General features: G+C 43.1%; 1 protein-coding gene across 2 annotated transcripts in view; it reads left to right on the forward strand.

Annotated features, from left to right (window-relative positions):
* The first annotated feature begins 1,076 nt into the window (after window positions 1-1,076).
* LOC139573873 (four and a half LIM domains protein 3-like) overlaps window positions 1,077-14,966 on the forward strand; it is a 46,592-nt gene continuing 32,702 nt past the window's right edge. The window contains exon 1 of one of the 2 annotated variants that reach the window (XM_071397806.1): window positions 1,077-1,412. In XM_071397806.1, coding sequence (XP_071253907.1) covers window positions 1,334-1,412 — 79 coding nt within the window. In that variant the 5' untranslated portion in view covers window positions 1,077-1,333. Of the gene's footprint in view, window positions 1,413-7,958; window positions 8,097-14,966 lie in introns of those variants that run through there. The other variant, XM_071397807.1, reaches the window with a different exon arrangement.

The following is a 14,966-nucleotide window of genomic DNA, read 5'->3' on the forward strand; positions in this document are numbered from 1 at the left end:
AAATAAAATGTGACGGTCAAAACACACCAGTTCAGACCAGAACAATATCATGGTGTAGGGTGATGCATGTGTCAACATCATGTTCTACAGGCTCAGCACAGCTTGCTGATGAAACACTTGGATTAACCTCTCCTCTATTCCTGGGAGTGTATAAAAAATTTTTTTCTAGAAGTGCTGATCTAGGATCAGGGACCGTCATGTCCTTATAATGTTATTCGTTATGATCTAAAAAGCCAAACTGATGCTAGATCAGTAATCCTACTCAGAGACACGTTTTGCTGTTGACATTTCTATTGAGAACGCCCCCTCTTGTTGACTCATATAGACAAGATGAGACAAATGAAAAAACGGGGGGAACAGAAGACAAAATGGTACGAAAGAGGAAGTGAGATCATTACCCATATTGGGGCAAAGTGCGCCAGATAGATCATGCCTGAGTTAAGAGAAAGAACAGCTGTGCTGTTTTGGGAAAATAAGAGAAAGTACTGATTCTGGTCACGCACACACACACATATAGGTTTCAGTTTAACACGTGTAAAAGCTATCAATAAACTTACAACAAGAAAAAACGTAATGAAAGAATGACCAAAGGATATGAAAGCAATACCAATCCCAGAGGGCCTATTATGCACTTATTAACAACATTGGATGAACTCAACGCAATGGCAATTCAAGTCCATAACACAAAACTATACAGTAGTAGGCTTACTGTCCATATTGTTGTGCAGGTTTGTTTGTCAGTGTTGTGTATAAGCTAGGCCTACTTGTCTGTTATCCCCACCTACCTGTTATGTGTGTCTAGCAAAATAATGATATCAGCTGTAGCCTAGATTGCAATCAAATCACCATTTACATTAGGATATTTTTGGGAGAACTTGCATCTGTGTAAGGTGTGAATATACTTTGTTTGGGCTAATTGAGTGACATAACAATAGAACAACTGCTGAGGTACAACCCAATTTTTGAAATTGCACCTTGTGTATTCTACTACTTACTCAACAGTAAATTGAGACCCCGACTTTTGGAGGGAAATTCATCGCGGGCCTACAAAAGGGGGGCTGCCAGTTGCCCCATCCCTGGCCTACATGACCAACGCACAGCACAGTCCGAGGGTTCGAAGTTAGAGGGAGGAGATTTTTCTCCAATATCGGGGCGGGGTCTTGTGACTCACCATCAACTTCCTCATAGACAGTAGAGCCGGTGAACTGTGTCACACTTCAACATTGTACAGTTAGAGGTCTGAGTAGACTGCAGTGAAAAAGGAACGGGAAAAATTGTACAGTATAATAATCTGCCACTGGAGTAGCGACCGGCAGAAATTCTCATCGTTTGAATGTCTGGTGACACAGCGCGAGAGGTGGGCTTCGATTGTCAAGTCGCAAAGGTGCATTCAACAGCAGATATAACGTCGGGTAAGCGCGATCACCCACTCTACCTAGAATAGTGAATTACAAACTTTTCGCCATCATATCTCCACTGTTCTTAGGTAGACCTACGTAAACTCTAGAGTAGACCTACACACACGTTTCTTATTCTTTGCACATGGATTTACTGATGAAAACCATTTTCTTTTTAATCATTCTATTGTGCTATTTTGAGTCCCATTCATTGCGCATTTTAGCGTGATGTCAGTAATGTAGGCATAATATGCATTTATTGAAGTAAATGCGTTTAATTTGAACTTTTCAGTTTTGAACTTTTCATTTGCAATGTGAGGCAGAAAAGAAGTTCAGCAGTGCTCCCGGATTCTGAATGAATGAAGGATAGATACAGCAATGCATATAATGCATGTCAGGACAGGAAGAAAGGAACATCCGACAATTTAGAAAATAACCTACTTTGCAGCTGTTTTGTCCATATTATACTAATGAGACTAAGTAACCTGAGAACAACTGGAAATTGAGACTAGACTATACTTGTAAACTAAAGCTTTCTACTGGACAATGCAACAACGGGAGTTATAAAGTAATTCCATTACAGCATGTACGCTTTTGTTGTCTCACGTCATGCACGTCAGAGCCTCAGAATGGGATCTTGTGCCTGATGATATGTCAATTTCCATATGACGTTTCTACTTACCACATTTCTAAAGCAACAAATGGTCAATAACTCCCACCTAAACAACTCCAATTATGTCCTTTATAAGTATAGTAGGAAAGGTGACCTAGTAGGCTATATCACTTCATTCGTGGATTTCTCCAAGTCTCTGTTGGTTGGAGAGATATTTAATATGTCTACACATTGTTATTATGTCTACTAACTCAGTATTTAACCATGTCTTCTATACAAGGGTATAGAAGTGCTGAGATAATTGGAGGTTCTCTAGACTTTTTAGTGTCCCTGAACATGCTCCAGTTGCACTGAGGGAATATGAACATTCTTGCCACTTAGCACCTTCAGTAATTACACACAGTGATAACTGGGACTGAAGACAGAGGGAGCCATGAGTGGAGAAGAGAGGGAACGATTGCAGGGAAAAGGGGACTATTCTTGTCACGGAGTGCTGGCCTGTCCAGTGCCCACAGATGGGTTGCATTCCAAATGGAGCCCTATTCCCTACAGTGGAGGCTGCTGAGGGGAGGACGGCTCATAATAATGGGTGGAAAGGAACACATGGAATGGCATCAAACACATGGAAACCATGTTTGATCCCATTCAACTGATTCTGTTCCAGCCCTTACCACAAGCCTGTCCTCCCCAATTAACGTGCCACCAACCTCCTCTGATTCCCTACAAAATATGCAACACATAGGGCCCATATGGCTCTGGTCCAATGTAGTGCACTATGTAGGGAATAGGGTGCCATTTGAGACGGAGCCATGGAATACTTACCACCACTATTCCCTCTGTTTTTCCCTGGCTTTCGTGCTACATGTCGTACCTCAAGGCTGTCATCAGGACTGGCATGCCTGGGGCATCCTGGCACTGATGGAGGTTGCTTAGCTGAGCAGTTCCCCCCTCATTGATTCGGTGGTCAGTCCCCAAGGCTGAGCAGTTCTTGGTTAGAACACTTTGGGAATCAGTATGGAATAAGCAGGAAAACCTGGGAATTTTGCAACCCTAGTCACGTTTCTGTCTCATCTGTTGCCGTTTCACACGTGTTACATTGGGCGAGAAAGGGAAGATGTGGTCACTGGAAGATAAATCATACCCTTAAAATAGCTGTGTTACCAGGCTTACTGTGAGTTCCAGACCGACTAGGTAAGGCGCCAGCGCAGTTGGTTCTCCCTTGCATGCTGCCTGCCTCCTGCTTCACCTGGGACAACTTTAGAGATCCCTGGTTTCCTACACCTAAAAGACTACAATAGCCACAAGGCTGTTGACAACCAAAGCAACCATTACTGCAGTTGTTTAGCAGTTAACCCATTTCCTGTAGTTTGTTTCATGTAGTAATTTTATTTTCAATTTCTACTTCAAGTGGCGCACACTTTGTTAATAACATGTATTAAATAATGTCATTAAAATAAGTTGACTCACCCACATAAGTATACCTGGATGCACATGTATCAACTTTGAAATATGTTTTTCTTTGTTTGGCTAATGACTAGGCTAAATGTGGATTCTACCTAAGTGCAGACATGGCAATGGTAATAGCCTGCAATTCACATCTCCAATGTAGATGGCAAAAATTTGTTTAACTCTCAGTGCCCGGCCTTTTTCCCTCCAAACATTGTTCATTTAGCAGCATTGCTGCGGGAGCTAGGCGATGGAGACCAGCTACAGCGCTGCTCAATTCACTGCCCTTTCGCCGACGCAGGCGGTGACTCTTCTTCCGTCGGCGGAACCATTTAGGTTGGCCCCTAAGGTATACTTTTTTTGGCTATGAACCGAGCGCGAACCGGCAGAGTTCCCACATTGGTTGTTGCGTCACCTCGCCTTAGCTGAGGAACGCACCCTTAACCTCTCTCACTAAGGTGTCAGAGGTCTGACAAACTACATTGTTCTTTGACGGAGCCTCTCTTCTGGGTGTGTTGGTACAATATAACAGATGCTCAAGCTAATTTATAAATCGGCACCATTCCAATTACACTATATATATATACTTTTGTGTGTGTGTATATATACATAGATACATAGATACATACATACATACATACATACATACATACATACATACATACATACATACATACATACATACATACATACATACATACATACACAAAAGTATGTGACACCCCTTCAAATTAGTGGCTATTTCAGCCACACCCGTTGCTGACCGGAGTATAAAATCGAGCATACAGCCATGTAATCTCCATGGACAAACATTGGCAGTAGAATGGCCTTACTGAAGAGCTCATTGACTTTCAACGTGGTGCCGTCATAGGATGCCCCCTTTCCAACGAGTCAGTTCGTCAAATTTCTGCCCTGCTAGAGCTGCCCCGGTCAACATTAAGTGCTGTTATTGTGAAGTGGAAACGTCTAGGAGCAACAATGGCTCAGCCGCGAAGTGGTAGGCCACACAAGCTCACAGAATGGGACCACAGAGTGCTGAAGCGCGTTTGCAGCACTCACTACCAAGTTCCAAACTGCCTCTGGATGCAACGTCAGCACAATAATTGTTAGTTGGGAGCATCATGAAATGGGTTTCCATCGCCAAACAGCCGCACAAGCCTAAGATCACCATGCGCAATGCCAAGGGTCTGCTAGAGTGGTGTAAAGCTTGCCGCCATTGGACTCTGAAGCTATGGAAACGTGTTCTCTGGAGTGATGAATCACGCTTCACCATCTGCCAGAAGAACACTACCTGCCCGAATGCATAGTGCCAAATGTAAAGTTTGGTGAAGGAGGAATAATGGTCTGGGGCTGTTTTTCATGGTTCGAGCTTGACTGCTTAGTTCCGAAGTTCTTAATGCTACAGCATACAATGACATTCTAGACAATCCTGTGCTTCCAACTGTGTGGCAACATTTTGGGGAAGGCCCTTTCCTGGTTCAGCATGACCATGCCTCCGTTCACAAAGCGAGGTCAATACAGAAATGGTTTGTCGAGATCGGTGTTGAAGAACTTGACTGGCCTGCAAATACAAATACTGGCCTGCACAGAGCCCTGACCTAAACCCCATCAAACACCTTTGGGATGAATTGGAACGCCGACTGCGAGCCAGGCCTAATCGCCCAACCTTACTAATGCGCTTGTGGCTGAATGGAGGAAAGTCCCTGCAGCAATGTTCCAACATCTAGTGGAAAGCCTTCCCAGAAGAGTGGAGGCTATAATCGCAGCAAAGGGGGCATCAGCTCCATATTAATGCCCATGATTTTGGAATGAGATGTTCGACAAGCATGTGTCCACATACTTTTGGTATTGTAGTGTATGTCTTATAAAAGATCTCATCAATTATTTTAAATAAGCTATTGATTCATAAACAAGGATGGAAATAAGTGTCTTACCATTGTTAATCTTATGCAAAAACCTTCATTTATTAGCTCAAATACAAAGCTTGTTTCATAAACATGGATATAAATAATAGTAATCCTTGTCTTTGATCTATGCTAAATTACATTTGATTTATAAAATTAGATTAGACGAGAATTAGATTACTTTCGACATCGATGCTCTTAATTTTACTGTGGCATCACATTGTCACTTATGAAAGTCAAAGATCATATCCCCAAGACATGCTAACCTCTCACATTAACAATAACAGGGGAGGTTAGCATGTCTACGGGGTATGATCTTTGTCTCTCTAGGGTCCTATAAAATCAGTGTTGCGGAGAACGCGCACGGAATCACAGAATCCAGACATTAAAACGGAATTCAACAATATTAAAACATTTTATTGAGCATAGGAAATCAACTAAATGCAGTAATATGCCAAATGTCATAAGACATGAACAAAATGCATCAGTGAATGCTATTTTCCCATAAGCTTTCTGAAGAGGCAACGGCACAGGAATCCCCCTGTCCTAATTTGCGCATTTGTCTACCACTTTGTGTTGCTGTTAGCGATGATGCTAATGTAAGACAACCTCTTCTGGTAGATAGAAAGGTTCCCAAAAACCTTCTCAATTAAATGTTAACTCCAAAGTAGCCTATGCCTACCTGATTGTTTGTATCAATCCAGTGGCCATTTGTTTTGTAAAATCTGCAATCACATGAGCATTACAGAAACATTGCTAACCAAATGGTCTCAGGATGGTGCACAGTTATATTTAAAGGGTAACTACACCCAAAAAACGAAATTGTCTTAGATTTTTTCCAGACCTCAAGTGGTCTCCTGATGTTGTTTAAGCATTGTTGTGGACTTAGAACACCCAATTTTGTTGTTTTCTATTACAAAGGTGTGATTTTGAGAGCAAAAAGCAGGGGAAAACAGGAACCTGGAAAATAAACACATCTTTTTTTTGGGGGGGGGGGGACTAACTGAATCGGGGCATAAGATTTGACAGATTTTTATAGGGCCCTAACTATGTAAATCCAAAATGACACACTACATTATTTACCATTAATATCTCTTGGGCACAAAATAATCTGAACAACAAAACAAACTGCAAATGCATCCAACAAGTTTGTAGTCACAAGCTTGATGTAGTCATTGCGTGCTAGGAATATGGGACCAAATACTAAACTCTTGACTCATTTATTTATAGGAATCTTTAGTAGTGATGGGAAGTTCGGCTCTTTTTACTGACTCGGATCTTTTCGACTCCTTCAGTCAAAAGAACACATCTTTCAACTCATTTTGTTCATTAGAGTCAGTAATGTCCAGAACACGCAGGACCCCTTACCAGTGAACAATGAACTGACAACTCTAAAGAGTCATGGTTCTGCAAGCCTCTCGTTCACATGTCATTCCTCATAAGGGACTTATTGGAGCTGTCGTTTGTCACTGAGACTTGGACATTGTTTAAAGCACAATTACATTTGTAATTGTGTGACCCCAACGATTCATTCTCGAGTTTGAGTTTGTTGAGCAAAGGCTGTATGTTTTGGTTCTTCAAATCTGTCCATAACAATCAATAATAAATTAATTGCATTAATTCTTGCACCATGCGATCAGTTCAATACATGTATATAATTGTGTATTTTACCCACCTTTTCTCCCCTATTTCGTGGTATCCAATTACGATCTTGTCTCATCACTGCAACTCCCCAACGGGCTCGGGAGAGGCAAAGGTCGAGTCATGCGTCCTCCAAAACATGACCCCCAACCCGCGCTCCTTAACATGCGCCTGCTTAACCACGAAGCCAGCTTCACCAATGTGTCAGAGGAGACACCGTTCAACTGACAATAGAAGTCAGTCTATAGGCGCCCGGCCCGCCACAAGGAGTCGCTAGAGCGCGATGAGCCAAGTAAATCCCCCCGTTTTCTTCTTTATGCTGCCAGCAGCATGAAATGTTTCCCTGCGCGCATATATGACAGACAGCTGTTGGTCGGAGCACAGCTCCTGAGCCACTGAGCTGAAGGAGTGCGTATTAAGTCATTAGAATAATGAACTGTTTGCGAACTTCACATCACTAATCAATGTCAGTGTCAATCATTTTGATTAAAAAAATACTTGTTAAACAAAATCTTTCTGAGCAATTTGTTTGTGTGAAACAGTTTCCCTTTTTTTTTTTGTTACATACAATATTATTTGAATCATTTATTTTATACAGTCATTATTGCTCCATCTTTTATCAAGGGTGTCAATAATTTCTGACCCTACATGGACAGTGGTAGTTCAGCTCAAAGCCACGTACTATCGTCAACTTTGAAATCAAACAAATGGCTCTTCCTCTCACTTGTACACCACAACTCAACTTCCTCCTATGAAGAACTGCGTATCTGTAGTGTCGTGCTGTGCCAACAAGGCCAGTCTGATGGTTTTACAGTTACTTTTTTTCACAAGAGGGCAATAAAAGCCAAAAGTAAACATCCTTTATGTAGTGTCTGGCATTCCAGCCTTGACCCAGCTTATGGAGTATATCATGTATTTGTTTGCCTCTCTTTTCTCTCCATGGCATTTTAAGCGATCACATTCTGTTCCCCGGGCGCCGAAGACGTGGATGTCAATTAAGGCAGCCGAACCCCGTTACCTCTCTGATTCAGAGGGGTTGGGTTAAATGCGGAAGACACATTTCAGTTGAATACGTTCAGTTGGACAACTGACTAGGTAACCCCCTTTTCCCTTTCTCTTTATTTGGAGGTCTCTGTTTTGCTGAAGGTTAGCAGTTCTCTGTTTTTGGAGTGGTGCCATAATGACTTGTAATCAAATGTATCAGTCACATACACATTTTTTGCAGATGTTATTGCGGGTGTAGTGAATTGCTGGTGGGTGGGTTTGGGGGCTGACAGTTTCTAGCCCATAGTACAACGATGACAGACAATCCACAGTCAACTGCTTGCAGGTTGTTAGAGACTGGAATGTTGAATTGTAGTTTTGACACTGCACACCTTTCGTTCCCTCTTTCTCCAACTCTGTTGTTGAGGAAGCTACTGGAACCTGTTACTTTTTGCGGTCTGCTTGCTGTCTATTTGCTGACTCTCAAACACTCTAAGGGGAATCAGTATTGCGGTATGTGAAATATTGGTTAAGATGGCCAGTTACTTTAAGACCGATGTAAAAGCTACCCAGGCAATCTGAACACTAGTTCTTCAGAAAATATAACATTATAAAAGGTATTGAGCACACAAGTGATCCTGAAATGAACCTGTCAAGCATTACCTCCAAAGCAGGCTTTTGTTTCTGTATCCTATATCCTCAAACCACAACAGCCATTTCCCCCTTCTTCCTGCCTTCCTCTGGTAGTCAGACTAGCTACTAACCAATCACCCTTCAATTGAGTATGGGGGTGTGTGGCAGGCAGCTGGAGTGTGTCTGGCCTGTCTGTGAATGAGGGGAAGTGACCTCATGTTTCCTGCGTGAGTGGGGGTGGGTGTCCAGGTGCTGCAGTGTTATTGTGAGGGGGCACGGCTTCCTCCAGCGGCTATTTTGTTGGTAAATTGCTGAAATCCGATTCTGAGAGTTTGACCCCCTGCGGGAGGCAGCGTAGTTTAAAAAAAATAATTAACCTTTATTAAACCAGGTAGGCCAGTTGAGAACAAGTTGTCATGTACAACTGCGACCTGGCCAAGATGACGCAAAGCAGTGCGCCAAAAACAACAGTTACACATGGGATAAACAAAAGTACAATCAGTAACACAATAGAAAAATCTGTATACAGAGTGTGCAAATGAAGTAAGGAGGTGAGGCAATAAATAGGCCATAGTGGCGAAGTAATTACAATTTAGCAATTAACACTGGAGTGATAGATGTGAAGATGAGGATGTGCAGTAGAAATACTGGTGTGCAAAAGAGCAGAAAACAAGTACAAATATGGGATGAGGTAGGTAGTTGGTTGGATGGGCTATTTACAGATGGGCTGTATACAGCTGCAGCGATCGGTAAGCTGCTCTGACAGCCGATACTTGAAGTTAGTGAGGGAGATATAAGTCTCCAACTTCAGTGAATTTATTTATTTTTATATATAGTTTTTTGCAATTCGTTCCAGTCATTGACAGCAGAGAACTGGAAGGAAAGGCAGCCAAAGAGGTGTTGGCTTTGGGGATGACCAGTGAAATATACCTGCTGCAGCACGTGCTACGGGTGGGTGTTGCTATGGTGACCAGTGAGCTGAGATAAGGCGGCGCTTTACCTACCAGAGACTTTTAGATGACCTGGATGGAGTATGTAGCGAGGACCAGCCAACGAGAGCATACAGGTCGCAGTGGTGGGTAGTATATGGGATTTGGTGACAAAACGTATGGCACTGTGATAGACTGCATCCAATTTGCTGAGTAGCGTGTTGGAGGCTATTTTGAAAATGACATCGACAAGTCGAGGATCGGTAGGATAGTCAGTTTTACGAGGGTATGTTTGGCAGCATGAGTGAAGGAGGCTTTGTTGCGAAATAGGAAGCCGATTTAATTTTGGATTGGAGATGCTTAATATGAGTCTGGAAGGAGAGTTTACAGTCTAGCCAGACACCTAGGTATTTATAGTGGTCCACATATTCTAAGTCAGAACCGTCCAGAGTAGTGATGCTAGTCGGGCGGACGTGTGCGGGCAGCGATCGGTTGAAGAGCATGCATTTCGTTTTACTAGCATTTAAGAGCAGTTGGAGGCCACGGAAGGAGTGTTGTATGGCATTGAAGCTCGTTTGGAGGTTTGTTAAGTGTCCAATGGAAGGGCCAGATTTAGGTGCTTCCTGCTCTGCTGTCTCTTCTCTGGTCTCTCTCTCTCAGGTATAAAGGTTATTTAGGCCATATTGTTGTTCACTTCTCCCCTCACCCCTTACACTCTTTCTATCATAAATGTTTCTTTGGTCCCTCCTATGACATCAAGTAATCCTTACTGTCTACCCAATCTTGTCAATGCATGTTGTGTAAGAGTTTGGCTATTCCAATAACATTTTGTGAGAAAGCCCTGTCCACGCTCCGAGCTGCGTTGGCACTGCATGATGTCAGCGACAGCTCCGTGGTCCTGTGACGAAGCAGATGTTTTAGGTGCGTGATTCCTGTCGCGTCATCACCCCCCCCCCCCAGTCATGTATCCGGCTTTGTGAGTCAGCCATGACTGGTTCCCTGGCTGCGCCCAGACCTACAGCAGGAGGATGTTGTCTACTGCAAGACTATGAGAAGTACAGCTATTGAGTTGTTGAAAGGCATGTAATCATATTTAGGCCCCTTTGCACAAAACAATCATGTGACATAGTACAATTTTGTTTTTATCCTGTATTTTAAGCCTCATCCAAAAATAAGAATTAGACAAATGAAAGCAATTGGCTGAGGATGATGCTGGACCATCTGACATGGAGAGGACAGTTTTGATAAATAAAAAAAGGTATCAAAAAGAAAAACACATGGCCCTAGTCATGACGCAAGACGGACTGTCTAGTTAGTATCAACACCTCCCTCGTGATTAGTGTTATCCTGTTAGAAAAGGTTCACCATTTTGATGGCACATCTATAGCGAGTTAACCTGCCATCTAAGTTGAACTGTTGTGCAACAATAGTGAGGACAGTGTTCAGTCTGGTTTAGGCAGGCTGATGGTTGTTTTCAGCGTTTGGCATGCGTTTCTATTCCCCTCGCCTAGACTTGCAACACTGTTCGAGAATGTGCCCTAGAACACTGGCAGCCACACCACAGTGCCTTGTCAGTTGTAAACATCACTCTTATTTTCCAATAAATGGAGGCCATATATAAATCTTTATTTTTTTTCAAGCAAACATGCCTCCAGAACCAACAAGCAAGTCCCATCAAGCCGTGTAAAAGTGCACAAGGCACACATTGCGAGTTTGAGGACAAATTGTAGCGGTTTTGAGATAACGAGTAATGTGATGTGTATTATGAATTTCATACATACAGTAATGGTTACGTTGGGATGTGGCTAATGATTAAATCATAGGATAGGCCTATATGGTTTACAGAGGCACTTGGGGGGGGAGAATGTAAGGCCAATAATTTATACAGCGTGGTAGGGTGTGTAATTTCGCCTTGCAACAAACTGGGAAAGACATTGTGATGAGGCCTCTTTGCTGCTGTTCACTCAGCAACTCTATGTCCTCCATTGAATTGGGAGTGTATATGTTATACAGATATATTCGCCATACAGTAACTTAAACAGCCCTTCCGCAGCTGTCCCCTGTAATTACTTTGGCAACTCCCAAAGCATTTATTTTCGAGGACCGTGACCTACCAGAAACCTACTGTCTGATAACAATAAAAGGAATAACAATGAGGAAGAAGGACGAAGTTTTATCGAAGTCCATTCATCAATCAACCACATAAACCCAAACCTTTTTTCTGTTTGATTTCTTCTGATGATAATAATACATGGGTTTTATATAGCATCTTTCAAGACCAAGACACTTCTACTCTGTGAACTTAAGGGCGGGCCCAAAAACCACATCTGTGGGACAGACTGTCCTGAACTCACCCTCTCGTGATAAGCATGTAGTATCTCTTGTCATCTTTCAGTAATCCTATTCTCGCCTAGATTTACACCTTTTGGGTTGTTCTCACACACCAAGCATATGGCCTAATTGGCCTTCACTTTGAGGCATTGTGGCTTGCTATGATCCCCACCACAGAGTGATGCTCAACAGCCCTGAACAAGGCCCGGCGCTAATGCTAACGATACAACCAGAGAGCATTAGAGGGCCTGACATCTTTCCACAACAGCATTCTCACAAGGCTTTCTCGTAACAGTGATGTCCTGGCGTAGCAATTTGCCTGCAATCCTTGTTTGTTCCAACACGCCATCAGCGCCATCAACACCACCGCAGTGGCTTTGTCTTTATATGGTTCGGCTACCCACCTCGCCCCAGCACTCACTCACCCGCGCACACGCTGAGCTAAGTGCCAAGGCCGGTGTATTAGGCGTGATTGCTTCCCAACACTTAATGAGCCTAGCCTCCCACCACATCTGCAAGAAATGAAACCAAATGACTGTGACATCATCACAGATGTGGCGTAATCGGAGGAGAGTCTGTGTGTGCGCATTTCCTTGAATTTGTGTGTGTTTGGATGCGTGTGGACACATTTTTGTGCAGATATTGAACCCTGTACCATAACAAGTTGTTATTCACGTCTCATCTTTTCTGAAGGGGCTGTGGTGAAGTGTGTCCGTGCGTAAACTCCTCAACCCAAGTCATGGATTGGCTCACCCTGGACGACCCGTCTTGCATGAATGCGTTAAAAGCTGTGACTTGTACAGATTAGATATGCATTTTCTCCTCTTAAATTCATATGTCTGTTTATTTGGAGCACAGCTGCGAGTGAGTGTGTTCCCCTCTTTAAGTAACACAAGCAAATCCCTGTTCCGCATGATGAAACTGGTGGGCCATCAAGAATGTAACTCCTTATCGGGTATCTTCAGTAGCCGTCTCTCTCTCGCGCTCTCTCGCTCTCTCTCTCCATCTCCGTGGTTGAATAGACAGTCGAGTTCTCTACTCAGAGGCAGGCAGGCTGAGACAGGCCAGACCGACCTGCCACATTCACACATTCCGATAAAGGTGTGAGCGTATGTCACTCCGTGGACCTTAAATCGAAGTGTATATGACAAGTTGCCCAAGTCCAACATAAACATAGGGGAGTGTTTACTTGGCAGCAGCATGGGTACAGGTTGGCACTAATGTGCAAGAGTCAAAGGCAGAGTGGGAGGGGGGGGGGGGGGGGCTGTTCCCATCACAATGCTTTGTACTTGCAGGAGCCATAAATGGGAGAACGTGTCCTTGGCTTGGCTATAAAAGAACACAAGCTCCTGGTTGATGAGGAGTAGACGGAGGTGATTTACGACAGGACGGGCAATGGAGAGCCACTGCCAGTGATCTTGAATGAAGGGATGCAGAGAGATGGCCCAAGAGGAACACCGTTAATGCTCGTAGGCCACTGACAGGTGTGCCTGTCACAGCATGGCTTCCTCTGAGATTGCTGCAAGTCCCTACTGTTTGGTTGGCGTTCAGTGCATACTAATGTTATTGACTCTCGCTTGTAATGGTTTGTGTTAGGCAACTAGGCCGGAGAAATTCCACTCCCTTTTTTCCCCCCTGCGCATTAAAGGTAGACTCAGTAATATGACGTAGATGCAGAAAATAAACACACTTCCGCAACAGTCTTGCATCTCTCTATCTGCAGTGCTGCTCATGGCAATGTAATTTAGCGGCAACTACCTTTAATTCAACAAAGAACGGAAGAGAACGTAATTTTATCAGACACACTTGATTAAACTGTTTACCTTTAGTCATACAGTCGGATCTATGAGATCATTGGACTAATGTTCTCCAAAGAGCGTAATCTGTTTGTTCGATAGGGCTTGCAGAACCGAAGGGCGGATTAAGCCCAGGATGTTTGTGGTAATTGAATATACACTGTAAAAAAAATAATATCTAGTTTCAACTAATAATAATTATTAACAGCCTTTTTTAGTTTACTCAACTTTTCTGTTAAAGTGTTACCTGCATTTAACTGTTTTTAGTTGGCCCAAACTTGGCACCAATTTGAGAAGTCAGCCCAAAATTCTGTCAACATAATATGTGTTTGCTAAATTTGTCTCAGGTTCGTTCAACTATTATTTTGGCATGTTAACTAACGAAAGGCTGAGGAACCAATAATAATTATACTTAACAAAAATATAAATGCATTGTGCAACAATTTCAAAGATATTCCTGTGTTTCAGTTAATATAAGGAAATTGAAATAAATTCCGTAGGCCCTAATCTACGGATTTCACATGACTGGACAGGGACGAAGTCATGGGATCCAGGCCGACCCACTGGGGAGTAAGGCCCAGCCAATCAGAATTTAGTCTTTCCCCACAAAGGGCTCTACTACAGACATCAATATCTCCCCCCCCCCCCGCAGGTGAAGGTCCTGGGCTGGCGTGGTTACACATGGTCTGCGGTTGTGAAGCCGGGTTGGACATACTGCCAAACTCTCTAAAACAACATTGGAGGCGGGTTATGGTAGAGAAGTGAACATTCAATTCTCTGGCAACAGCTCTGGATGACATTCCTGCGGTCGGCATGCCAATCGCACGCTCCCTCAACTTGAGACATCTGTGCCATGTTGTGTGACAAAACTGCACATTTTAGTGGCCTTTTATTGTCCTCAGCACAAGGTGCACCTGTGTAATGGTCATGCTGTTTAATCAGCTTCTTGATATGCCACACCTATCAGATGGATGGACTATCTTGACAAAGGATAAATGCTCCCTTACAGGGATGGAAAACAATTGAGAGAAATAAGCTTTTTGTGCGTATGGAGCATTTCTGGGACATTTTATTTCTACTCATAAAACATGGGACCAACACTTTACATGTTGTTTATATTTTGTTCTGTGTAGTTGAAACGACTACAATTTATTTATTTTTCTTCTGTGTAACTCATTCCAGAGCAGAGACCAGAACATCTAACACGTTTACCAGCACAGATGGGACCCAGACCTTAAATGCCATAGAGGTTCTGTTGATGTTGTGTTGTCTGCTGTTGTGCACATTTTCTT

This window comes from Salvelinus alpinus, chromosome 4 (assembly GCF_045679555.1).
Source record: "Salvelinus alpinus chromosome 4, SLU_Salpinus.1, whole genome shotgun sequence".
Classification (NCBI taxonomy): domain Eukaryota; kingdom Metazoa; phylum Chordata; class Actinopteri; order Salmoniformes; family Salmonidae; genus Salvelinus; species Salvelinus alpinus.